Source organism: Nyctibius grandis, chromosome Z, assembly GCF_013368605.1.
Source record: "Nyctibius grandis isolate bNycGra1 chromosome Z, bNycGra1.pri, whole genome shotgun sequence".
In the NCBI taxonomy this organism is placed as follows: domain Eukaryota; kingdom Metazoa; phylum Chordata; class Aves; order Nyctibiiformes; family Nyctibiidae; genus Nyctibius; species Nyctibius grandis.
Window position 1 is genome coordinate 89791030 of NC_090695.1, and position 27707 is coordinate 89818736.

The following is a 27707-nucleotide window of genomic DNA, read 5'->3' on the forward strand; positions in this document are numbered from 1 at the left end:
GCCGTGACTCTTCATAAACTGGGCAAGGGGTGCTAAAACCCTGATTTGCTCTGGGGCATTAGACAACCTGCCTAACTCCTGCTTCATTGTCTTTACATCAGAAATGATACCACACACGGTAAAGTGCAATGGGATTTCACTAGGAAGGTTACTCTCCAACTGTAAAATGCTGTTCAGGGATTTTATCCATATAACCTCCCCTACAGTAGAAGAAAAAATTAATAATAACAACAATAATTATCACCACACTTGTGCATCCTGCATAGTCATTTCCTTCTCTTCTAATCCCAGCAGGCTGCATAAGCAGCAAAGCTGCATGCTTATGAAAAATACATATGGTTATGAGAAACACAAAATCCCATCACTTGTTTGGGTGCTGTCCTCTGGCTTTTGCTAACGTGATGCTAGAATGAGTGTTATGCCATTCAGTGCAGGACTTTCAGGAAAGCCAAGGGCTGCATGCACAGCAACCTGAAGATGTGTTAGACTGCAAAAGCCATGAGTAGCTGTGGATTTTACCATTATTCCCCTGCTGCTCAGGCCAGAAGATGTGCGCGGTGCTGGCCGCAAGAAGGACAGTCCTCCTGTGCCCTGGCAGTGAGTGTATTTACTAACTCTCCCTTGCCCGAGTCGCTTCGGCTGTTCAACGGGAGTGCACACCGCGGGTGCGGGGACGGGCAGAGACAAAACCAGCTAGCCAGCGGCTCTGAGCGCACGGCAGCACGCCTGCGGAGGGGAGGCTGCCCATCGAAGCGGGACGGAGGGAGCCGACCCGCCCCGGAGGGCCCGGCGGGCGGGGCGTGCGTGCAGCCTGTGCCGGGTGACGGCCCCCGCGGGGGGTTACGGCTCGCCTTGTTTCCCTGCCTCCCCCCGCCCCAGCCCCGCACTGAGCATGTGCGCAGCGCCCCTTCCTCCCCCCCTCCCGCCCGCGGGCCCCCGTTCCGCGCAGAGGAGCGGTGAGCTCCGTGTTGTTTCCGCGGCAGTCGGGCCGCAGCCCCGCTGACATGGAGTGAGCTGCGGAGCCCCGCGCCCCTGGCCCGGCCATGGAGCTGAGGAGGTCCATCTCGGCCAGCGCGGAGGCCGAGAGACCGATGAGGCGCTACGGGGCAGTGGAGGAGACGGAGTGGAAGGCGGAGGCGCTGGGGAGAAGTGAGTGCGGGGCGCGGGTGCGGGTCCGGCTGGGCTCGGCAGCCCCGAGCGGCGGGGGGCGGCCGTGCGGTGCGGTGCGGTCCGCCCGGCCCCGCGCCCGGCGACGGGGGGGGAAGCCGCCTTGGGCTTCTCGGGGAGGAAGGTTTGTGTGACCGTTTTGCCCTCTGAGGCTGGTGCTTCCCGAGGGGGCTGTGTCGGGAGCAAACAGCTGCTCTCTGGCGGGGGACGGGGAAGCGAGGGGCTGGAGCCGCGCGGGGCGGCTCGGGCCGCTTCGGGGCTTCCCCGCGGAATGGGCTGCTCGCTCGCTCCGCGAAGTGAAGCAGTGAGAGGGTGGCTGAGGAAGGGTGACTGGGACGTTAGCCCTGCCTTGTTTATTAGGTGGGATTTAATATGTAGCTTTTAATAAATATTGGTAGCCTTTAACGTGCTTCTCATTTGAAAGGCACAGATGACAACCTCGTTATTCCCTCTTGTTATCTCAGGCAGAGGGTACGGGAATACAGCACTTAGTTACTTCTTCAGTGGTTGCACTGTATTTATGAGCTCAACAAATGCTCTGTGGTGGAAGAGCTTTCTTGAACTCATAATTTTCCAGGAAGCAACAATTGACATAACCTTTCCAAAGTGCTGATGGAAAGAGTAGTTAAAAAGATAGTAGTTGACAGTTAAAGTTATCCGTGGGACTTTGTCTGCTCTAAGATATCAGTTATTATTCTTTTATTGGCAGAACTATCTCCTTTACAATGTAATAAGTCTGCAAACCCCTTCTAATTTTCCAGTTAACCACTGAGGGAAGAAATCTTGAAAAGATGTCACAAAAAGTTCTGTAATAGTATAAAGAAAAATATTTTCTAAGTTTCATCAAGTGTTTGATTAGGCCACAGGAAAAAAAGCTTTGTGTGTATCTGTTGTGACACCTTCATCTTGGCTGATACTGGGGTTGCTGATGTTCTTGATTCACCATCGATCTTTTGATGTGCATCGTGAAGTCTCACCTGGATGCGTTTTAACATCCCATGGCTTTGCAGTGTCCTGGTAGCAGATTTTAACCAGCACTTCTGCTTTGTTAGGCTTTTCAGATACTGCCATGTTCTGGAATCATACTTTACCTCTGGCTTCAGTTTTTCATGCATATGTTATTGTCTACCATATGCTGATGACAGGGGTGTAACTCTCCCACTCTGATGCTTCAGTTGCAGTGTTGGTTCTGTTGCAGTGCCTGGCATAGGTTCAGGACTGAGTTAACTCCACACTTTCGAAAATGGGATTGAAGACTGAAATCACTGTTGACTGAGTTGGTTGACTCAGACGCATGCAACAGTTTTGCAGGTTCTCTGGCATGATACAGACATGTGCTTTTCTTGTTCTCATGAATATGTCTTGTTTTGTTCCAGAGCTCAGGAGCTGAGTGCAGTGCAGCACTTGTAATAATAATGATAACTGATAGCTTGAGGTGACAGAAGGGTTACGTCTTGCAAGCGTTGGACAAAAAATCATTTGTTTGGCAGAGGGCAATGCGGAGGCTGAGTGGAAGATCTGATCTGCTTAAAAAATATGTGCTCAGCATTGAGCTTTCACCCAAATCGCAGCTTGACCAGACCAGAGTGAGCTGTTGGCAGGACTAGAACCAAGCATCCAGGTGTCTGCACCCTGGCTCTGCTGCTGAGCTGCCCTTCTACACACTAGGTTCAGTTTAATGAAAATATTTGAAAAGTAGAAAATTATTACACTAAGACTTTGCTATTTGAATAATTGACCTGTTTGTTTGCTCATAGGCTTCAACTTTCTTAAAATACTGTGGAAAATGCTATTTATGTAGCTGTTTTAGATGATCCCTGCATATCTTTCCTATTTTAATACTAACACTGACTTCTGATCACAGTTTTGCATTGATCAAAAATAAATAGATCATACTATTTACTTTAATGCTCCCTTACAGCATAGGTCCTAAATTGCATGATGTGATGACAGTAGTCTCCAGAAGGTCTGGGAAGAAGCTGAAAAAGTATCATCCCTTTTTTTACTAATGTCAACAATTAGCCTTTGGTATTCTATTTGCATATTGTTTCAAATGTGGAATGCTAAATAATAGTATTAACAAAAGCAGAAGCCTATTATTGCATATGCATTTGCCCTTTTTACTCTGACAATTTGTTGTGTCGTAAATCAGGATCTCTTTGGAGGTAGAACTTGTGTATCTGTACAACACTGCAGGATGGAGTGCTGTTTTCCTGGTCAGTGCTTTGTGATGTGAGTGTATCATCATATCACAAGAGAATGTACATCCTGATTATGTCCATTACAGAAAGAATGTCATGGAAGTTAGGTAGTTTCTATTTAATTTGTTACATGGAAAGGGGGCTCTGTGCTAATTTCTCTGTCTGTGGTACAGAAAGCATTGCGGGTTATTGGTTATAACCAAACATGAGTTACTTCATAGCAATGAAATGTAACATCACGCACATTTCTATTCTACAATGGCCTCTTTCAGCCAGATTATCAATGGAGTTAATCTGGTTCACAGGAGCTAAGGATCTGATGCCCTACAACCTGAGGGTGTAATTATCTCCAGTGGGTTTGCATGCAAAATATAAAGCAGATTGTTTAAAGGTGTCTCTTTAACAAGACACTGAAGCCTTTCTCTTCACATACAGGAGGGAATTTCCCAGGAGTAGAGAATGTTAAAAATGACGGTTTACTATGTATAGAGCAACTCATGCATTTTCTAGTGCATGCATGTAAAACACAGTCAGGCTTATAAATTGTCAGGCTTGTATAATGATAATGTGGTTACAGCCTTCTCAGTAAATGATTTTTACAATATGGTGTTGGGGAGTCTGCTCTGAAGCAGAGCACTCAAGCATTTTGGTCAGTCCTCATTACCAAGTGCACAGCTTCATTTAGAATCATCTGTCTTGCCATCGGCAGGGACTCATAATGCCCTGATTAAATAACTGCATGACCCACCAGGGAATTAGCCACAAAGAAACAAAGCAGTTTTTCACCATCCTTTTGAACATTGCACTTCTCAGATGATACATTTCTGAGGATCTTTTGCTTCCTCTTTCAGTTTGCATGAGGTCTGGAACTAAATGCAAAATTCATGGTGAATGTCCCAGCTTCATTCACTATAAGGAAGCAGAAATGCCAGAAAACGGCAAAGATTATGTTTTGATGCAATTTAGTGCACCATGAAATTTGCTTATTGTTTTCATTTGAATGGTAACTCAGCATTGGAGGTAAGCTGCCACACTCCTATATTGCAGAGGTCCACCTTTTCTACTGCTTTTGAATATGATGTGGAGATCAGGGGAAGGAGGCCCTATTACAGGCCAGCACTGAAGCGGAAGCTGGGGATTCCCAGCATGAGACTCGGTAGTAGCATGAAGCCTTCATAGCCAGCTTTACTTCCTCTCCCTTTGTGCTGTGAATGTTGTATCACAGATTATGTCCAAGCAAGGTGCTGTGAGATGTCAGTGCGCTCCCGAACAGCTCCAGTGGGGTGATTTTATCTAGTTCTGAGGTTGCTCTGATTTGTTCCAACAGCAGAAAGATAGTACTGTTCCCAAGTTCACAGAGATCATGGGCTGACACATGTGAAAGCTTATTTTACCATATTCAGTTAGTTTATCTTGAAAACCTTTCTAAGCTTGTTAGCCAGAAAGAAACCATTGTATGTATTTATATGCTCTGCTGCTGAGCACTGAGCGTGTTTCAAACACTGAAAATATGCACTACTTAATATTTTGCATTTGCATTTCTTGCAGCATGGGAAGGCGGATGGCTTGTATCTACCTGGAACATTTTTGGTTCAAGACCAGTTTGTTTTAGAAGTGCTATTATGCACAGAGATGGTCTTTCAGCTTGCATAAGCTTGAAAAGCTAAAAAGAAAACAACCACAGATTGCAATAACATAGATAGTGGTCCTGTAGCCAGGTCATTTTTTCTCTTTGGTGATCAAAGAACAAAGGAAAGGCATTTATACCCTGGTTGTGGGCACTTGCTTTATCTAATCTACTGGGAACTGCTTGTGTCACCTTTAAGGCCTGATTTCATTAACAGAACAGAATGGCTGCATCTTAGAACAGGATCTAGCTCATGATGTTTTAATATTGCTTAACAACATTTTATAATAATTTGAAAAATGTCTGTTGCACTATTAAAAAATCAATCAAGTAGCAACAGAGAAACACATTTGTCTTGCACAGCAAAGCCTGCACAGCTGGTGTCCTGTGACATCTATCTGCCATTCTGGTCACCAAGGAATAGTTAGGATGGGTTTGTATTAATCATATGCCTATAGGTATTAGTCAAAAAGTAGGTAAATGCCAATTTGTTCTTGAATTATTATGTCAGCATTATAAAATTTGGAGATTTAATAGCTCTCTATATATCTAGTACAGACAGACTGGATAGTATGTTGGTTCCTGTGAGACCTCAGTGCACTACTGTGTGTTCATGCTGGATTGGTCCTAAGTGGCGGTAGAAAAGCAAACTTATTTGGACTCTGAACAAAGGTGGACGCAGCCCTGATACTTGATGGGGGGGACAGCTGACTGTCCTCATTCTTCTTTCTCCTGTATTGCTTCATGAGAGTGAAAGGTGACGTGTGTTGTCTCATGGGACAGGGAAGGAAATGTGGTTAGAATATTGCAATGGTGCTCAGCGCTGCCAAGTCAGAAACTACAGAGCAATGGTGGGAATTCAGGAGTTCTCAGCACGAGGGAAGACTCATGAGTTGGGACTGACAAGGGGCTGAAGTTTACTCCGCACTGCCCACAGTTATATCCAAACCTGCATCAATTCTAGCTGTTTCTATCATCTGGTAGTTAAATGTTCGAACGCACACCTTGGGGCCTTATTCCATAATATCCCACATATTGCACAAACATCCACAAACCCACTTCAGTGCTTTGCATAAAAACTCTCCGTTACTATAACACCTCTCCAGTCAGTCAGGAATGCACTATGACCCTGCCTATCATGCTGTGGTGATACTGTCCTCTGGTCATATCACTCTGATACAAAAAAGAAAAAAAAAAAAAAGACATTCCACCAGGCACAAACAGAATTTATATAGCCCAACTGCTGTTATTTCACAGTTATGCCTTTGTGTTACTGTAAATTCCCCCCAAATTGTTAATTGTGTCTATTACAGGCAATAAAACAGACAAAACAGAACAGGCTTATTCAGACGATCTATTAAGATAGGTGGGAAAGAAGCTAACTGAAGGATATACACAATTACATTTCTTTTTATAGAAGCAGCAAGTCTGCTCGCTTTGTGAAGGTCTAAAGACAGGCTTCAGATAGAGAATGTAATTAATATTCTTTCCATGTCTCCATTTAAAAAAACCCAACTGCATAAAAATTTTGAAGAGAGTGACCAAGAAATTCAAACGTGACAATAAAACACTAATAGTGAACCCCACACCTTATTAGAAAATATTTGACAAAACATTGTAATCAACAAAGACAACTGATTCAAAGGATGATGCCAGTTCCAGATTTTTTCTTTTTCATAATTATTATATGTTAACATATTTATATTGTAGCTGAAGAGAAAAAGCAGCCTGTGACTGATCTGTGAAACTAAGACAGGACTCCTACACTGAAAATCAGAAAGGATTTCTAGAAAGGATTGAGGCTGCTTTCTACAAAACAGTTGTAAAACTCACCTGCTTCAATGGCAGTCAGATGGCTCTAAAATTCTCGTACACAGCTTTGTGTTTCTACAAGTCACTGGTGATTTTGGCTAGCAGTATGCACATACAATTTACTGCTTATCCGCTTTTACATGTACTACGTCCTGATCCTTCTTCTTCTGCAAAATATTTTTAAAATACAGAACCTACCACTTAATGGTAGATTCCTCCACCAGGTCATTCCTGCATCACCTGTAACTCATAAAGGAAAGGTGTATCGTGGTTTTGTTTTACTTCACAGAGAGCCAGGAGAATGATGTACAGAGTGAGACTAATCCAGTTTATCCTATCTACACATTGTCTCATCTTTCTAATTCCTCCTCCCACAGCTGAGTGCTCCAGGCAGCTGCTGAGAGAGAGGAAGAAGGAAAATGGAAAACTGGAAATATTTCAGTGCTTCAGAGTACATTCCTGCTAAAATGTCGGTCAACAACAGGAGGCACTGTGACGCTTAGAGCAGCTTCTTCCAGGTGCTACTTCACATTGGTCTCCCAAGTCCACAGAATTCTGTAGCACAGATCCCCATAGAAATATACTTTCCTATCTGGTGACGGAAATAAAATCAGTTAATGGGCTACCCTTGCCTCCCCAGTTTCCCTATAATATTTCATGAGTTTTGCCCTTCCTTCACTTTTCTATCTAGCTATTAGCTATGTGTATCCAAGGTTTTGCAACAAAAAGTGCATCTAATTTACTCCCTAACTTGTCCGGTGGTTCTGAATACAATTGTCTCTTGCCAATATTTTGTATCCTACAAAGTCCAACCTGTCCTACAAAACACAGGCAAATGAGAAAAACAACAACCAAACCCACCCCAATCTAATCAAAGCCAAAGGCGCTGAGTGTAGCAGGAGTCTGGCTAATTCTGGATAGGGGCTACCTTGCAAAAAGTGTGTGTGTCTGTCTTAAGGGTGTGTTATAAAACAGGATTAAAAACTTACATTCAGGATCGGGCCTGTGCTGCAAAGTACTGTGTGTCATGCATGAAGTTTAGAAAGTTTTCTTGTAGCTACTGAGCACAAGAAAGGTTGGAACTCTGTAATCCTGAATCCCAAAGTGCTTTTCCTCTGTAGCTGAATACGTTCCATTTTCATAGACGTCTTACTTAGTAAAATAGATTCAATAAGTAAATAATGCTAACTTATTTCCATGAAACATGTTCTGCTGTCTAACTACATAAAAGGCATAGTATAAATGCATCCAAAATTCAAAGATGAAAAATGTATGCTTGGAGGGCAAACTGAGAGAAATCAGCAGGAGCATCCTTGGATAATTATGTTAGTTGCCCTTCAGGATCAGCAGTGAAACATTAATTATCAACATTTTGTCAGTTCATAAAGGGCAAAATATTTGAGAAAATAATTTTAAGAGAATTTGTCATTAAATGAGGGTGAATGATTTTCAGCAAGACAAGCGGTTCATTGCAAAAGCCTAATGATGGCAAACGCTACCAAAATGCAAGAGGTAATTTGTTATTGTAAGACAATCAGCAGTGTTTAAGGATTTTTTTTATTGCCCTGAACCCTTCCCCCACCCAAACCTTTATTGATTAGGGATTTAAGAGGCTTTGTACAGACACATGTTGGTTTTTATGTACTGATAAAATTGGAACAAAAGATTCTCATTATAAAGTGGTTTAATGGTTTTGTTCATCTCTTGGAAAAAACAGCTCCAAAGCTAGACAGGGAATCAACGGTCAGTTCCACCACTGACGCCCTTTCAGTACATGAGGCCAAAGTAAGTTTTAGAATAATGATATTGAAGCCAAATGAGCAAGACAGTGACCTGACCACCCTGGGAAATGCCAGAGAAGCCTGACTGACACTTTCTTGGTTACAAATACAAGACGCAGTCCTGACTTCATTGACATCAATGGAAATTTCCTCACTGATTTCAATAAAAGCAAAACTCGGCTTTGTGCCTTTGTCTCCTGGAGCCCTGTTCACCTCGATTCTCTTAAGAAAACTCTGGTGAGGGAATCTAGGAGCTGTGTCAGTTCCACGAGGATTCCCCTGGGGATCTGTGTCAGGCTGCCCCATCAGTTTGGTCTCTCTGCCCTCGCTTCTCACTGGGCATGTCATGCAGTCCTGCAGAGCCTTGGCAAGCAGTGATGAGCATTCATTCCCTGGAGAAGCATTTGCACTGGCAGGGGTAATGCCATTTCAATCTTCTTGTCTCTGAGCAGTGAATCATTAGGAAATACATGGGAGCTCCTACGGTGAGTGGCTGTTCCTCACACTATCCTGTTTCACAGGAGAAGAGGAAGTCACAGAAATTCAGTTATACATTTGTGCCCCTGCTATCCAATCTGTAGTTTCTCTCCTCTCATCTTCTACCATGGATTCCCATACAGCTTCCTCTGGGCACTGTGCCTGGGAGGGGACTGAAGTTACTGCAGTTTGGCAGACTCTAAGACAGAGACATTTTCTTTCGGGCTGATACTTGTCTGTAGCACAGACAGAGCATGTGGGATGTGATAGTGAAGGGCACAGCCATGCAGTTTTGAAAGCCAGTAAAATCAAGATCCATTTGTCTGTGCCTTGGTAAGGTGTGCAACATCCTGCGATTACAAAATTTCTTTCTTTCTCTTGTACAAAGAGAAGGTGACAGCCAGCTGTCTGTTTGTCTCTGTGATACAGGCTAAGACTCTGCTGAACTCCCTTCGTTTCCTCATTTCTGAGACCTCCATGGAGGCAGTCATCTCAGCCTCACGTCAGCCCAATGCCAGTTGTGAGGAAGAAAACATTAGCTTATTTAAAGAAAACTGAATCAAAATTAAACATGCAAAAAGTAATTAACATGGTGAAAACAGAGGTTGCTAGAGAATGACTCCACATCCGCAGATGAAAGGCGAGTGCAAAACAGATTTGTTTGTCGACTGTCATCATTATTTTGTGTGAGTTGAAGAGATGGAGCCCTGTGCTGTTCCACCTGAGTATACACTGAGAAAGAACCAGCTGGTTTTGGCTCTACTGGCTCTGGCAATTTCAACTTTACGGAAGTGGCACAGCTTTTGCCTGTTGCTCCCTGGAAGCAATGTGTGCCCCATATGTTGGAGAACAGGATCCCAGTATGATTCTCTGCTGCCTGGCCTTCCACTTTTGCTGCCGGACTGTACGCATTGTATGCTCATGGCCTTAGGAATAGCAACATTCATCCCCCTGGGAAATTACTAGTCTTTTCTCCCATGAAATGTGAAACTCCTTTTTTTTCTTGGCTTCTGAGGAGCATCTTCTCAATATTTAATTACTTGCTGGAGTGGGAATCTGTTATGTGAACCTATTTCTTTACTGTCTGAAGCAGTTCTCCATACCAGTATCACTTTGGCCTTTACTGGATTGGACTTATATGTCTATAATATTTATTCAATGGTTTTAAGGTTGCCTAAAATGATCTTACCAGCTGCTGGGAAGATGTTTAGAGCACTGTTAGAAAACTGTGTTATTAGAGAATCCTGTCACGGGGAGGCAGGGAGAGAGAGAAAGAAGCTTTCTGGTATGTGATTGCATAATTCAAAGGAGAATATTGTAAAGATGTGAAATTTAGAAATGTCAGTGGCTATTCTACTATTATTTCAATTGCAACATATGCTGCTTTTTATCAAGGTTTTGCAAGACTTTTTGTGACTGAACATTTTGTTGACTTTTTTTTTCTGAAACAAAAAAAAGATGAAGATAGAAAAGGTCTTTTAAAAATACCAAACTAAATAAGCTTTAAAAAACTGACCATTAGCTGTAGCTGGCACTGTTACAGCATTTGAAACTGAAACACTGAAGCTTTGTGTTAGTATTACATGATTAGAATATGACTCTAGTGAGGAATAAAATGGAAAGCCACAGGCTGTTTCCTTTGACCACTGAGCAAAATGACAGTAGTAAATGAACAAGTAATGTGTGTTTCTTAATATTACTTTTTAATTCTCCATCACAAAAGATGAATTGATGAAGCATGAATTGCTTTCCTTGGAGTGTGGCTTAAACCCATTCTTGCTCCAGATGGGAATGCGCATTGATTTCACTGGGAGCTCCACACTAGGGAAGGTACCTACCACAGTAACTAACTGTACCAGTTTCTATTTACAGCCTTCTGATAGCGCTGAATCTCATGCAGGGCCGTGGCAGGGTTGGGCACAGAAACCCCTTCCTGAGTCTTCCTGACTCCTGGCAGTCTTCCTGAGCCAGACTAAAATAGCTTCTTGCAGATAAAGGTCTAACCTAGGGTCACTGAGTAAAACTGAGAATGAGGGCTTTTGGGTCAGAACTTCAAAGGCAATTTTCCCTCATTTTTTGTGTCTCGTTTTGGATCCGTTTTCTCATAGGAACAGCTGTCATGTCACATACACTGTGCAAACTTTCTCACCAGGCTGCATATAGCTGCATATTCTCCCCATTCTCTGAAGGACAAACTTCTCTTTAAAGTGCACAAGATTGTATTTTCAATTCATTACATGATGGGAAAAGGTGAAAGGAATACGCAAAAAAAAATTATAACTACATTGTCAGCATCGTTATTTATTTGCTTGGACATCAAATTTTCATCTCACACAGATTCATTTTGAAAAATAATATATCATTTTAAGCAGTCAGTCCATTCCCCTGTCCCGCACCACCCCACCCCCCAGGTGTGAAGGCATTAAAGAACAGATACCAAGAGCTATGTACTTTAGGTACTAGTGACTGCTGTCTCTTTTGCGCTAGCTTGAAGATAATCAGAGAGATACTAGAAAAGATAGCCCCCGTTCTCACAAATCAGACCTCTAGAAATGGGTAACTAATGCAGTTTGATTTCTGTTTTTTTTTTGCTATGTCTCCGGGGCACTGGAGGTCACTAGAGAGAGGACAAAGGGACTGGTGCTTGTGGTGTGAGAAGCACTGAGGTACCTGGAGGCAGTTTTATTTCTGTATTCCTAAAGTGATCTCAGTATTCAGTAGAGATGTAACAGTGGTACTAGGACGATTATCGGGGGAGGAGGGGAATATTAAGGCCTATTTCAAGGCTTGGCTACATTTTATGGAATTATTTCCATAAATATGGGGTTCTGATCAAGCCCTTGTACTGGCTCCAGCAACATTTTCCACTACATTCGGTTCTTGTCTTTGATATAGAGACACGGTGCTCTACAATGAATGACTGAGCTTAATTCATCCACTCTCCTTGATTCCTCCTGTCTTTACTGCAGCTCTCTTTGCCGCATCTCCTAAGCATGTTCATTCAAACAAAAAAAAACCCAACTATTGAGTCAAACCACAGCACTCCTACTCTAGGGTTTGTATATGCAAAACTGCAGTGATTTGAGGACTGGACAGACCGCACCTAATGCATATAAAGTATTCTGAGCTTGCGTAGTCCAAGTTGTGTCTGTTCAGCAGAGGTATAATGCAAGGGTGCTGAAATTTCAGTTTAATTCCCTATCAAAAATAAAGAGCGTGTATGACAGCTCTTCCAACAGGAATCTTAGCCAGGCAAAGCATTTTTTCAAGCATCTTCTTAGTTTTATTTTGTTACAGTGATTTCATAATTGCTGATGTTTTTTCTTCAGTAATTGTTAAGAAATTTTATTATGTTTGCCTTTTAAGTAGAATAGTCTGGATATGAAATACCTTGCTAATAATTTCTTATAGTGAAGAAGATAATAGCACTTAATTTTATTGTTTTAAGATTATGTAGCTAGTCACAACAGAGCAAATCTAATGTAACTTCATGCTGGGAAGGTGTTACACCACTATGTTGCAAGCAAGAAAAAACTGTCTCCTCATGTGTCCTTGTAGCTTGTATTCATTCACTCTGCACAAGGGAGAAGAGACATTTCTTAGAAGTCAAATCATTTGCGTGTTTATAGGGAGGCCATCCACTGCACTTCACAGGCGTAAAATATACAAGGAGCAGGAAACAAAACCCCTTCTCACAGAATATCCTTTTAATAATTTCCCCAGGCTTCCTTATTCTGGACTGGTAGAAAGGCAAAATATCGCAGCTAGAGAGCATGTTATATCTGCTAGAACAGATGATCAGAATTCTCATCAGTTTCCAGGTACTATGGAAGATGCTTTTCTACAAACGGTACGGAGGGGTTTCTGTATGCTGTCCAAGAAGACTGGATAGCAATGACATTTCTGTGGGCAAAACCAGGGCATTATCAGACATTGGCTAGGATGAGATGGGTGTTTGCTGGCGGGTCAGATAAAGAAACAGGCAGCATGGGAGATGGTCGTTGTGAGATGTGTATCTTTCTAAATGAATCAATATTGCAAATGTGCTGAAAATTGTACAAACAGATGCAAATAAAATAGCGTGAACCGTTTACAGCAATACCTGAATATTAGTTTTTACCCCAGTCTGCACCAACACAAATTAGGTCAGAGATAATCAATTTGGAAGAAAGGTCAGTAAAAATGAGTCTCATCACCAAAGGCTTACTTAATCCAGGAGGGGATTAATTTTGCACAGTGACTTCTGAGGAAATTATTAAAAGGAACTTATCCTTTTTTTTTTTAACAAATAAATTCCCATTAAAAATGAGAATTTGTAAACAGAACTTAAAATTGCAAACAAAAGGTAAATTCATTACTTAATCCTGTAGAATTTACTTAAATTACACTTCTGTAAGATCTATTGTTAGTCTGCTAATAGCAGCATACATAAACAGTGGTCTGAGACAGGTTATAGTGAGTGTGTTTTGTCTATTCCATCTATCTGATAACCCTTCCTGAATAGAGTCAATATTACTTTTTTTGCTGGTTGCAAGAAGTTTTCATACAGCAACAGGGGAGCTATAAACACCCAATGAAATAGGAAAATCTCATTGTAAAGCCAAAGAATTGAATAGGAAAGATTACCTGAGGGGGAAAGAGGGAAAAAAAAAGGAAGCAATTTAGCTTAATTCATTTTTTAAAAACAACAGATTTCATGCTGGTGGCATCCCAGTATTTTACTGAATGACAAATCTGTTTCTAGCTCTTTTTGAGCTTATGTTTAATACATATAGGGAATTTCCACTTAAGGAACACAGGAGTCTGGTCCGTTTGGTTTTGGTGGCCGATTCCCAGAGATGTCTATGTTCAGCATATGTCAAAGATCTAGACCTCGAGCTTTGTAGTGTGGAGATTTACTGAGATCAGATTCTGGGCTCAGATGAAAAAACCTGTTAGTTTTTCGAAGACCTCCCTCATAAGAAAGCTGGCGTCTTGTATAAGAGACCTCCAACTTTGCACCACGTATTTTATCACACGCACTGATCTTTGCAAAACAAGGAGAATTCTCTTTCCTTTCCTAGTGTGAGGGGGTGAGGTCACATATTACCTTGGTACTGAGAATTTCTCTGGGCAACATTTTAAATGGGACACATTCTCAGGCTCGGTATGTAATTAAGAAAATCTTCTCTAAGGCTGTGATATGTGATATAGCTGTGACTGTGATAAGAAATAGCTGTTTGTTCAAGAAAGTAAGCAGCTCCCTTTCCATTCCATAGCTGCTCAAATCTTGGGTCTAAGCTGCTTATGAATAGAGCACAGCAAATTAGGGGCTTGTATCTTCCCTAGAACAGGCAGGTGGGGAGGGCCGTTACTCTGTCCCTCTTCTTGTCTGCTGGAAAGATTTGGCAGGCGCAAGTTGAAATGGAAAGATGTACAGCAATTTACTGCACACCTCATCCTGAGCCAGGAGGAAGCAGAGAGCACAGCTAGATGCAGAGGCCCTTGGCTGGTGCTCCTGTTCTCAAGCTCAGAGAAAACCAACTTCTGCACCAAAGCTGCCTGCCACTCCTTACAAAATCCACCTCAGGCTGAGGCACGCTGGACAGTACTAATGACTTGTTATTCACAAACAAATGAGCTAAATTGCTGGGTTTTCTGCAAGCAGCACTTATTTGAGTGCTGAAACAATATCATGCAAGATCAGCTAATTTGTCTTATCTGCAGAGATTTATTTATTTATTTATTTATCTGTGTGTAGAGGGAGAGAGAAGAGAGAAACCAGAACAGACCATTAGGAGAAGCTTCTGGCTTTAGACTTCCTGGGATATTGAGGCAGCCTTCCATCAGGTTAGGTCAATAGGAGAATCACTGATTTGAAATACACAGTGGTACATCTAGAAAGCAGTGGAAAAATGCCACTCTATTACTTCAGTTACAGCAAGACAAATTAGGTTGCTTAGTTTCAGACTGACATGTAATGTGGTCTGGGGGAAATTGCTTTCACACCTCACCTAAAGCCACCAGCCAAATGTGTGAAAAATCCTGTTGTCAGAGCATCTGGCAACAAAGAATGTGGTACTGATACCCAAACTAAAGTTTATTTAAAATTGGAAATAACAGTAGGAAGTCTGGAAAATGTTCTTGCACAATTCAATTACAGTACTTTGTTAAGTCTGTCATAATTCTCTGTAGACCTAATTATATGGACAGCTCTTCTTTAAATCCTGCTCAAAACCACTTAATCCTTCTTCATACACAACAGAAATGACTGGATGAGATACCACAGGCTATTTTGCAAATGGACTGTACTGGTCTTGAAGAGAGTTTGTGGCTCAGTTCAGGTGCTGGGGATGCTGGAAACTGAGGTCTGAAATGGTCACACCAATCATGATGATGCCCTTCCAGTGCACTCTAATTGCTCTGAAAAATTTCTGTATGTGAGCAAGTCCTTTTTCCACTCTATGAGTATATCTGAGACACCAGTAAAGACACCTAGTATCTGTGTTGCTAGATTTTTATGCCTGATGTGTGATAGGAACTGTACTGAAATGATACTACGCTGGCTGCTGAGCAGTCCCTTGCAGATCAGCTTGCATCTGAAGGCGTGAGTTGTAGTGACCTTATCATAGCCACCATAATTTAAACCTGCCAGATTTACAATCTGGATGTTTGAAAACTGTCTCAACTCAGAGATGCAATTTATATTAAAGCAGAGGATTTGGTTTCAGCTGAGTGGAGAATCACATGTGAATCCACGAATAATGTCTCTGGGGTTTCTTAATTCAATGTGACTTGAGTTTAAAAAGGATTTTATAAGAAGACATTAATTCCAAACTCCCTTTGCTGTTTTCGTGATTCTGTTTTCCTCATTTTTATGCATTTGCCCTGTAACAGGCTGAAGAGATGTGTGCAACCTTGTTATCATTGACTGTAATGGAAATCGGCTGGGGCATACAAATTGCCTAGACAGAGTCTTGGAATCTACTTCAAAGTAGCGAGGTTGAGCCCTATAATTGGAGTGTCAAAGCCCCTAAGGGTTTTTGAGACCCAATCTGTGAGTGTCATTAGGGTAATTTATGTTAGTGGACATACTTCTGCATACCCTGAATTTATTTACATCAGAAGCACTACCTGCAAATTTCAATCACATTAAAAAAATCTGTATTTTTTTACTTAATATTACGGCACAATCAGATCAGGCCTGGGGCTTTTATTTCATTGTTTATGGGAAGACTTTCATAGGAAGTTATATTGTATTTTCAAAAAGCACGTAGTTTGATATTAAGTTCTGACTCCTTACACATTTATTGCTGTGAGTGCTGAAATTCTGGTTCCCAGTCTGTAAATATGGTTTATATTAGCTTTTAAACTGCTGCCAGAGAGGGTACTACTAAGGAAAAGTCCTCCCTCTCCCCCTAAAGTTGACTATTTAGGGGACTATCCAGGGTATTGTAAGTCACAGATCGAAGACATGATACAGAAGTAGAGAAAGCTCATAGAACTTGCAGTAGTAGAAAAAACCTACATGTAAATCATAATGATAGTGCTATAAAATAGCACCAAATCATATATAGATTTACAGCTAGAAATGAAATTATTCTAGTTACAGATAATTAGGTAGCAAGTTGTCCTATTGCACCAAGTTAGTTCCTTGCATAAGCAAACACTCTTAGATCCAGATGGAAGAATATGAAAGCAGAGATGGTGAACTAACTAGAAGTGATGATTTAATTTGACGACATGGATCCTTATGACTTCACATATGGAGAAAGTCTGGAATCTTTTGTGTGGGCAATGTCTGACTGCAGACGCCACTGGACTTCAAAAAGCTAAATCCTGCTTTAAAGAGTAAAGACCCAAATAATGGTCAAATTAATCTTTCCTACTGCCTGAGTCCACCCTCCCCTGCAACTGCAGAGAATCATACAATACCTGAGGTTATTCACAGGACCTGTCTGTTTTTTTCCCCCCACAAAGACCCTTTAAAGATCTGTATGTTTTGATCTTAGCTTAAAACACCTTTGGTTCCTTTCCCCCAATATCCTACCTGAAAAACTCCTTCAGAATGTTACTGCTTTGGATAGTTACTAGGTTCCAGTCTAAGCTTATTCTTTACTTCTACTTAATTTTTCACCAGCTGTTATCATTTAACATAAACAATCCTTTCCCTTGTCCTTGATCCTTTCCTCTTAGCTACCAAAATCTCCATCTTCACAAGTAGAGGAGTACCACAATTTTGACAGCATCAAAAGTCAGAAGAACGCTGAAATCTTAAAGCTTAAGTGCAAGATAGAACAAATGGAATTTATCATCCAAATACAGGATGGCAGCATAGATTTTAAGATACATTAATATCACATAAGATACATTAATATCACCGAATGTCACATTAAGTCCTATGCATCACATTGGATTTCTACAAGAACTCCAGACTGGTGCGAATTCACAGGGTCTTCATTGTCAGAGAAGGATGAACAGCTATTGAGAGATGAGCCCTTTTTTCAGGATATCATTACAACCAAAATGAAGTCTGCTATGCACAGAGCAGTTTCTTAGACTAGAGAGATCTTTTTCCTGGGGGAAGTGTAAGATTAAAGGGTTGCATAATTACCCATTTAGGAAATTGGAACTGTCAGAAATTGACAAAAGACAAAGCCAAGAATAATTACTGCTTATAAATTTCCTAGGATAACAAACAAGACAACTTAATTTATGGGTTTTTTTGAGATGCAAGATCTTTATAGATCTTATAATTATGGAATTGTGCTGATATATATCTTTAAATAGGGAACAAGGGCAGAAAATGGTCCCTGAAGTAGAAAGTTGAAACCATCATTTAACCATAAAAATTCTAGTTAGCAAAGTACTGAAGACCATCCTTAATTAGCAATCACTTTTACTGCCTGAATGTCCGTTTCTGCTTGGGAATATGTAGTTGAATTAGAAAACTCAAAGCAGGATCTCTTTCAGGTTCAGTTTTTAAACCAGCCTTTCTTCAGTGCAATACTACTATGATCTACAGAAGTACAGCATAAAAGATGCAAAGGAACTAAGAGTCTCATTTGGGCACTGGGAAGGTACAGGCACTTTCTTACATCAGACATGAAAGGAGTCATTGTGTGCAGTACTTTGAGCATGATACCATAGAAACCAAAAGGACTTTGAGAGTTGGAGGAAGGAGTTAATATTCAACACTGTGAATCTGGCATTTATATTTCAAGAAAAATCTCAGGAAGACCACAGTATACAGAAGCCTGAAATGGAAAAGAATAGACTGCTGCCAACAGGCTTTTTGCAAAGGTAAATAATGAAAAATAAAAGATCAAAGCTTGAAGATAAGAACACGAAAGTACAGGATAAGCAGCTAAAAGAATCTTTTTATAACAAGAGCCTCTTAGATATGGAACAGACAGGGCAGTGATTCTGGAAGTGCAGTGGGCAATTGCACACAGTGCTTTTTATATTCTCTGCTTATCTAATTTTAAAATTGGGTCATATGGCAGAATGTGAGTGAGACACTTTTGAAGTGGAAACTCAGGTTGTAATATGTCTAGACTGTAAATGTGTGATAATTAAAAAAAAAAAAAGTATTAATAACCTGGACAAAATAAATCCCAATATTATAATTGTGCTGTTGCACTCAGACCACAGCTGATTGTTTGAATAGAACCATCTCCGGTCACATCAGATGATTTAATATACCTTGAAAGGAAATGATACAGCAAAACAGACTGGTCTCTGGTGGTTTTTAGCAACAGGGGTCTTTTGTTACCATGTGATGGTTTGAAGACTCATTCAAATTCTGTTGAATTCAACAAAATTATGAATGTCAGTTCTGTCTTACTATTTTGCTTTTTTCTGGTGTTCTTTTTTCCCTCAGCATTGACCAAAGGCTAGCATATCCCATCCCAGCTCCACAAAATTCATCAGGTTGTTAGTTGTAGCGAATACCCACAGATTTCTACAGATTTCTGAAAAGCCAAGTCTGAACTTCCAAGACTTTTTCAAACTTATTCTTCTCCTTCAAAGGCAAAAATAGCTGCATGCCTGGAAGGGCAAGTTAATTATGACACATGCAAAAAGAAAAAGGAAAAAACATAGGCTGAAATGAAAGACTCCTGTTGACTTCAGTGAGCCTTGGATTAAGAGGAGGGACCTGCGGAGCTAATCATCTCCACAAGACCACTTCACACTTTCCTGTCCCCTCAATGCAGCTGCTTTTCTCCCTACAGAGTCTATATGGTGTAGGGTTTACTGCTAAGATTTCTGCATAAAAGAAAACTCCAGTTTTGTTTTATCATTTTGAAGTTATTTACACATGCATAGAGAATGCTGATTAGAGTATTCAAAGATGGCAGAAAATACATATAACAGATTCAAGCTATGCATAAAACGGCACGTACTCATTATAAGTCATGGTAGCCTATGATTAGAAAACAGTAAGGAGTAATTTCATATCGATACAGAGCTGAGGTGGCCAGTACTTTGTATTTCAGGTTTACTGGAAGCATAGATGCACCACAACTCCCCATGAATCAGAAAAAAAACCATCTTCTTTTTCTCCTTCCCCAAATGACTGTTCAGAAGCGGGTATATTTGGTGACTGTGACATTCCCTGAGATCCTGGCGTTTCATCAGCTTTCAGCATGCATCTCTGGTTTCTTCCTGCCAAAGGAGTTCCCTAGGGCTGCCAGATTTCACAGCTGCCTGTTGCAAAGCCAAGCTGTAAGGGGAATCAACCAGCTCAGAAGCTTACCCTGAGACATGGAGCATGTGAAAAACCAGCTTTGGGATTTCTAGGTGCCCTGCTGTCTGGCAAAAATATTGGAAGCTTTGATGCCTAGTTTAGGCCAGTATTTCTGGGCTCCAAGATTACCTCCTGTACACCTGGGAGCTGCATTGCAGTTGAAACTTCTGCTTCCAGTGTTTTATGGAGAATTTAATGTCTCCAGAAGCTGGAGATGTTAACAGCAAGGCTGTTCTGGATCCTCATGCACTGAGAGGAAACCAAGCTCTTTGCACAGAGGCATTCCTTTTGACTTCATAGTAAATGTACTGAATCCAAGATGTTATCCCCCAAATACTCTGAATGCCACTTCTCTGGCATTTTCTAGCAGACTCAGTTTTGTCAGAAAGTTTCTGGCCACCATTACTTGCAGGGACAAAGCACATCTAGCCACCTGTGGAGGATATGTGCTCAGTTTGTGTCAGCTTGAAGTGCATTTCATGGCTCTACATGCCAGTGATTCCAAAATAAATAACTGTGTTGCTCAACCGATGGAGAAGTATTAATAGGGATTCAAAAGCTGTAACAGGCACAGTAAGAGAAGAAAAAAATTTCAGCTTCCTGCTAGAAGCAAAATTCAGCAGTGTCATTTCCAGTATTCAGTGCTATTGATGGCAGTGGAAGCAAAGCGATTCTGAGAACTTTAGCACATCTAAGGGGAGTAGAACATTAGTTTTTTGCTCCTCCAGTAACAGCCTCTGCACACAACTATTTCTTTAGAGATTACTTTTTCCCCAGTGTTAAAACTAGTCAGGTATGTGTGCTCCTGTTGCCTCAGTGTAGCCTATTAGCTGGTTACTAAGGCCTGATACAACCAGCACCATGGTTCCAATTTTTACTAAATTGGCTCTCATCACCAGTCTGTTTTCAGTGCAAGAGATGAAACAGGAGGGCCATTGACAAGCAGAGGGAAGAGATTGCCTTGACAGAGGAGGATACAGCATTTTCTAAAATAACCCACTGAAATGGACTGTGGACTGTACTCTGCAGCAGGATGAGGACCGATTCCTGAGATGCATATAGAATGCCCTCTATCCCAGAGGCATTGGGACTCACAGGCAGTACAAAAATATTCCTAACATTGTTCATGGAAAGAGAGAATGTGAAGCACTGAGTTTATGTAATGCACTTAGAAGCAGGTAATGCACCTGTGCACTGCTGTTTGAAACAGATGTGCAGTGATCTGGTACCAGTTCCCACAGTCTAGAGATATATATATATATATGCAGATTCCTCTGGAATTTCTCCGGAAATCATCAAAAGAAAGAAAGGGAAATCCTGGTGAAGTAAGCCTTTGTCCAAGGTTTGCTGCAGTTATGAGGAGTATTTCATTAATAACTGTAGGTGGAGGATCAGTGTTGAGTACAAGAAGGGCTGGCAGCTCGAAAGGGTAGGCAAGCCTTGTGCTGAGAGTCATAACAAGGCAGGCAGGGGCAGGGACAGTGTCCTCACTGGCAAGGGTGCAGCCCAGTGGTACCTGAGCAAGGAAAGCAGAGCAGGTCTGGTGACAACAACCAGGGTCAGCCAGAGTCCAGATCTCCAGGCAAATCCGTCGTACAAGGCAGGTCCAAGGTCAAGTGGGAATTCAAGTCCAGGTCCCTGGGGCGAGCGGAACAAGTGCCAAGGGCCCCAGTCTCAGCTTGAAATCTGCTTCTGAGCAAAAGGAGGAGGAAAGGAGGGGAAGCCTCTGCTGAGGCCAGACACGTGCACCAGGTCCAAACCAACCCTGAGCCCAGGCAGCCAAACTAGCAGGAGTAGTGGGATGAGCTCAGCACCATGACAGTCAGGGCGCTTCCACACTGGTACTATCCTATGCCACTTTCCCTCTTTCCCCCAGTCTACCCATTTGAACTTGCACAATGTCGCCTGCCTGTTAGGGAAGCCAGGAACAAAATATATTGCAGCTGTTTGTATTGTGTTTAGCTATTAGCTATATTTATATGGTAATTCCAGCATAAAACATTGAATAAATACTATTCCACACACATGCCAAATTTAATCATTGTTAGGATTCACAGTAATAGAATGCTGCAGCAGGCTAGATTAGGAATAAGCAATTAGATGTAGGTTATTTTCTGCACAGGTTAGTTATTGGCCACTGCATCCTGCTCCATATGGCTTAAGTCAAAGAGAAAAAAAAAAAAACCTCTGGGCTTCGGGATACATTTGAGGCAACAGTAAAAGGTGTAGTAAAAGGCCTGGCTACAAGACTAGTTGTTTATACCTCCAGGTGACAAGCTAGTGACAAACTACAGGAATCATCTGATTCTTTTCACATGAACATGTTTTATCTAGAATATTTTGTACTATAACAATTTATTTTTCTGCATTATGCAACTATTTCAATTTCTACCAAGTGTGCTGTTTTTAGATTGCACATCTTGTTTTCATCCGTCTCTAACCTGTGCCTCCTGCTTCTGCTTTGGCTCATCAACTAATAGTGATCTTGAAAGTCTTGACTTTGGTACCTGACACAGCATTAAAAGTGCATTTGCTGCACCATGTTCTATTAGCATTTAATATACTTCAGTGAGAAAGGATTAATTTGAGAATTTCACTCAATTCTTGAGAAAGCCCCAAAAGTGCTGACCCAGATTTGAAACAAAACTTAGCCATTAACAGTATTTTAACAAGGATTATCTTATTATTGGACAATTTAAGGGAGTGGAAATAGGCCTCAAATTGCTCGGTTTAAATCCAATCCAGGACAACAATGACTTAAAATAATTTTCAACTGAAGCACCGTAATTGAGTGGGCTGAGCAGCCAGGTTTGTTGCTGGGTAGCGTCCACATTAGAGAAGCCATGCAACTGATTTGTACTGCAGTCCTTCAAAAAGCTCTCAGCAGTCATGGACTGAACACACACACAGTCTCATTTAAGATGGTTCATTCATGTCAAAGATGAAAAAAAGTGGCAGAGTAGCTGGGCCATTACCTTTACCTGTGCTGGAGCTCTTCTGTTGCTAAATGACTGAGATGACTTTTCAAAGCTGAGTGACTGATAGTTTCCAACAGATTCACAAGCAAGAAAAAGGATGAACAATGTCCTGAAGAGACACTGTGATCCAGCAGACCTTGTACTGGCTCTGCCACAGACTTGCTATGTATCCATAAGGAACTCATCACTCAGCTCTTACTGCCTCTAGACTGCATCTTGCCGACTTACTGCTTTAGGTGTTCATACAGTAGAGGTCTGATTGCTCTTCAGTATGTGGATACCACCAGAATAACAGTGGCATGGTTTTGGGTTCCTACAGCACACATTTGGGACCCTTTGTGTTACTGATACACCTCATCCTCTCCATGCCTCTTTTACAAAGATGATGGTAACAAAACCCACAAATTAGAATTAAACCAGCTAATGGTTGTAGAGCACAATGAGCTTCTCAATGGACAACAGTATGCTTGCTTCAAGTGACAGGAGCAGGATTTGTTGCTGATAATGACTTTTTCCTTACAGCATTCCTTACCAATTTGTCTGAAACTATTGACACCAGGTGTAATGCATTTTCCCATTTCTCATTGTATCACTTCAGGCTTCTTTTAAAGTTTTCTTTGCACTTATTGACTTAATAGGCATTTTATTTTTTGTTGTTTTTTTTATCACAGGTGGCTAATGTTCCATTTCTGGCTGGCTGAGGATGAAATGTGGTCATTAAGTTGATACCCAGTTTATCTATACCAGTCTGCATTTAAACTGAAGCAACGATATGCATAAATAGCTTTGGGTGTATCTCTTCAGTCCCTTTCATTATATGTAATAGCTTGATAATTTTGTTTTCATGCTAATATCTTTTTGTGCATGCAGTAATAATATTTTACTTGTTTCTTTGTGACTGAAATTTATCCTGGAGATTGCAGAGCAGACAAAATAGTTTCATCCTGTCACTGGACAGGACACTGTGACTAATCTCAGTGTTGTCTCCATTTGTGCTTTATGAATTTTGGCTCATTACCAGAAACAAAGCTTAATAACAATATATGCTAAAAATAGTTGAATAATGCACGCCTGCTTTAAATAAAATGAAATGTTTCTTTTTTCTTTTATGAAAAGGTAAGAGACTTCTGTGTGAAGCTGTTCAGAATCATGTCTGAAAGCACTAAAGGTGTCATTCGTCACTGGGACAGAGCTAGAGCTTTACTCAAAGGCTCAATAATGTTAACATATTCTTTCCCAAGTGGTTTACATCCCAGGAGCTCACACCATTTTATGAAAAATAATTAATTATCCTTCAGCATAGCTGCTGCCAGGTAGGCCAAACAGTTATCCACAATATTAGAAGAGAAATTCAGACACAAACAGGTTGGTGATTTGTGAGGATTACAAGGTGAAGGTGTGAGGTGGGAATCCTGACCTGTGGCCTCTTCAGAGGCTTGTATTTCCAGAGTGTCCTCATACCTGTGCTCTACTATTTCAGGATTTCTGGGAAATATGGTGGTGTAATTGTGCCTTTTTCCTCAAAGCCTGCCTTAAAAATGCACACTTTTCAGAGGGGGACAAAGTGGGTGGTATACTGCACCTGTGTTGGGTTTATGAGACCTATGGACTCACCTGTATAAAGGGAAATTGGCAGCTGTCAAAGGTGCTCACTTAGTCTCTACCTGTTAGGAAGGGAGGTTTAGAAAAGCTGGAGATTCGATGCAAAACTGATATAGTTTCTTAATTGTGCACAGGTGAACATACATAAAGTATGGATTGACTTCAGTCCCTTCTCCTTGGAAGACCACGCCTACCCCTCTAGAATTGGCTATTAATCTCTTCCAGTGCCACAGTGTCTCCATACTCAGTTCTCTGTATCTTCACCTTCAAATTTCTTCCCATTTCAACTGCCCTGTCTGTTTTTTTCTCTCAAAGTTCCCTTAATCCAGCTCTTGCCAATCTTCCTTCCAGTTTGAGATCTCCATGAGAATTAATCACCTTACAGTATGTTCACAGCACATGTGCTGCTATGAAGATAAACTAAACCACTCCTTATATCTCTGTATTGTTCTAGCTACATCTCTAAGTTTGCAGACAAGTTGTGAACTAATATTTTATGGATTCTATATTTATTTCCCTCCAGTTTCAAACTTGTGGTGCCTTGCTTACATTTTTGATTCTTTTGAAAACATTGCATAATTTTGGTTAGCTTTCAAAATTATTTTCTTTGGTTCAAGCACATGTTGAGTGGGATGTGAAGGAGAATCTGTGACTGTTCTGCAAGAGGTCAGACTAGACTACTGCTTGTCACACTAATTCTTGTGTTGGCTCTAAGCACATACTCAGGGCATAAGGCTTGTTCATGATTCCCCTCCTAAATTATTGAAATCACAGTATGATAGCTGATCTGATCCGAGGGGTAACACCAGGGTATTTACAGCTAGAGTTGCAGAGTAGAAATAAGATAGTTACTTTTTTTTTTTCCCCTATTTTCTAGGCTCTTGAGAACTAGTTTTGAAATATGTATGTATGCGTAATATATTTGTGGCTTATCTCTCTTAATTACCAGTATTATTGGCTTTGATTCATGGTAGCATCAGAATAACTTCCTATCTCCTGCTTAATATTTTTGGAAAATAAATTTGCACCAAAGCCAATTATGCTGCAAGCAGTTAAAATAACTCCACAACTCTGAAAAGCAACAAGAGGCAAAACTATACTTACTGAATCTTTTTTCTAGTTTCTTTTGACTGATGTCTGATAAACATTTAGTGAATATTGAATTATACTTCTGCCCATAATTCTGCCCATCTGTTGGTGGTAGCACAGCATGTTAGGTCTCTGCTACTAAGTTCAAGACTTCACTGTGGTTCCTCATTCCCACACACCCAGATAGGGGTGTGAGGGGAGGGAAAGGGCAGGGCTGGATACAGTCCCTAAGGCATTTTCAATAGTGTTCAACCTTCCTCAAACAGACCTAGAATTTCAAAGGTTTTTAGGTTCTATTTCAACATCTAAGTTAGTGGCTGGGATTTCAAAAGACTCAATGTGCCTCACGCTGTGAAACTAGCCATTGATGACAGAGCTGGAACAACACTTCTTAGGACATCTAGGCTATACCTCACCTAAATATACCCCAACAAACACAATGATAGGAAAATCCATCTTCTACACGCAGCAGTTGTGTGTTCAGACACACAAGATAGCCTTACTTTACCAACCAGTTTTGCAATCTGAGTTTTAAAAACAGCTATGGAGAAATGGTTGTTCTCTCATGAGAGAGGTTTCAAAACCTGTGTCACTTTTTTCTCAAGATTCTGTTATCGTGAAAAAAACAGTAAATTTTAATATTTTTTTTGCCTACTTTCTTCATTACGAAGTGAAGCCAAAATTTGCAGACAATACTAGCAGGATAACTTTAAAAAAATATACTTTATTTATTTTTATATATAAAGAACATATATTTTCTTTATATCCTATAGAATTTCTTTACTTTGCTTCCATTTGGGGAGAACAGGTCTTTGTGAACTAAGCTCATGAAGGGGCTGTGTTTGTTGAGATTTTGTAGTTTCATGCCTACTCCAAGTTTCTGTCAGAAATTCTTCTCAGCTATGTGCTTAGTCTGTCATGAGGGACTTCAGAATTTGTCTCCTCAACTAACTGAACAGCTTTTTTTCTGATGCTTTTTGTTTCCTGTTTTCTGCATAATCATGCTGAGTACATTTTCACCTCTCCCATTTTCCTTTTTTAAAGCAATACAGCTGAAACAGGCCTGTTTTCAGAAATATGTCTCTATTTGGGTACCAAAACGTGCAGGCACTCTATTTTTCAGTCTCAAATTCCTGTTCAAAATGAAGGCCAAGTATGGTGAACCCTTGGAATAAGGTTTTCCAGAGGCCAAGTTGCTCCTTCCCACATCCACCTTCTATAAATTGGTTCCTTCTGCCTTCCATGTACAGTTCATAGCCCTGTTTCTCTCTGGATTAGAAGAGGTAAATACATCAATTATAGAGAAATAATCATAGAAGGACCCTGGCCTTACCAGTTGCAACGTAATTACTACAAAGTGCTGTTTGTCTCCTCAACTGATTTCAATGCCCTACTGAGAAATACTCATCGCCTCAAAGGATTAGGCCCTACGTCATTTCTAATCACATCCTGGGCTCCTCTCTAGTGGATCTGGGCTTTAGCTGTTGGTCAAGCTGAGATGGTGGAATGGCATGAAGAGTTATAAGAATAAGAGATGGGAAACCTTCATCAGTTTATATTGCCTGCACTTGCACCAAGATAGGACTCTTCAGAGTTGCAAGTAATTGCTTTGAGCGAGTATTTTAGCCGTCTGTCGCTGTTCTTTTGAAGTTTGTAGTGATATCAATTAAGGAACAGTAGCTATAGTTATGTGCTGGGTTGGGATTCCTTAGAGGTATGATAGATTCTGACTAACAAAATTAATGTCACTTTGGCTTATTTCACTTCAAAATGGTTACATTGAAAGTAATAAGCAAAATAATAGAGAAACCAGTCAATATAGCATTCAGCTAGAATGTTCTTTATTACTTGCATTAATTACCCCATAGTCAGATAGCTCTGTGATTAAATTTACATTCCTAAAAAACCCCATTAAGACAGTTTGACTATCTTAATTAATTTTCTCTGCTTTCACACACAGATCAACTTGACATCATTTCAATGGCTGAAACAACAATGATGCCTGAGGAAATTGAGCTTGAGATGGCAAAGATCCAGCGACTTCGGGAAGTCTTAGTCAGAAGAGAATCAGAACTCAGGTTTATGTAAGTATCAATACTTCTGGGAAAACACTATGCAAAATTAATCAAAATAGGAAAGAATGCTATTTAGAAGACTTTTATCTGCTTGACATTTTAAAAGGAAGAAAGATAAAGAGCATTCCAGTTAGGTGAATGCTTGCAAAATGCCATTGGGAAATAATTT

The 27707-nt window shown here is 40.8% G+C and overlaps 1 protein-coding gene across 1 annotated transcript in view; it reads left to right on the forward strand.

Moving 5' to 3' along the window:
* Window positions 1–902: 902 nt before the first annotated feature.
* The window catches only part of BMERB1 (bMERB domain containing 1), a 53691-nt gene continuing 26886 nt past the window's right edge, over window positions 903–27707 (forward strand). Inside the window, exons 1-2 of the mRNA XM_068422837.1 lie at window positions 903–1149; window positions 27424–27547. Coding sequence (XP_068278938.1) covers window positions 1044–1149; window positions 27424–27547 — 230 coding nt within the window. The 5' untranslated portion in view covers window positions 903–1043. The remainder of the gene's footprint in view (window positions 1150–27423; window positions 27548–27707) is intronic.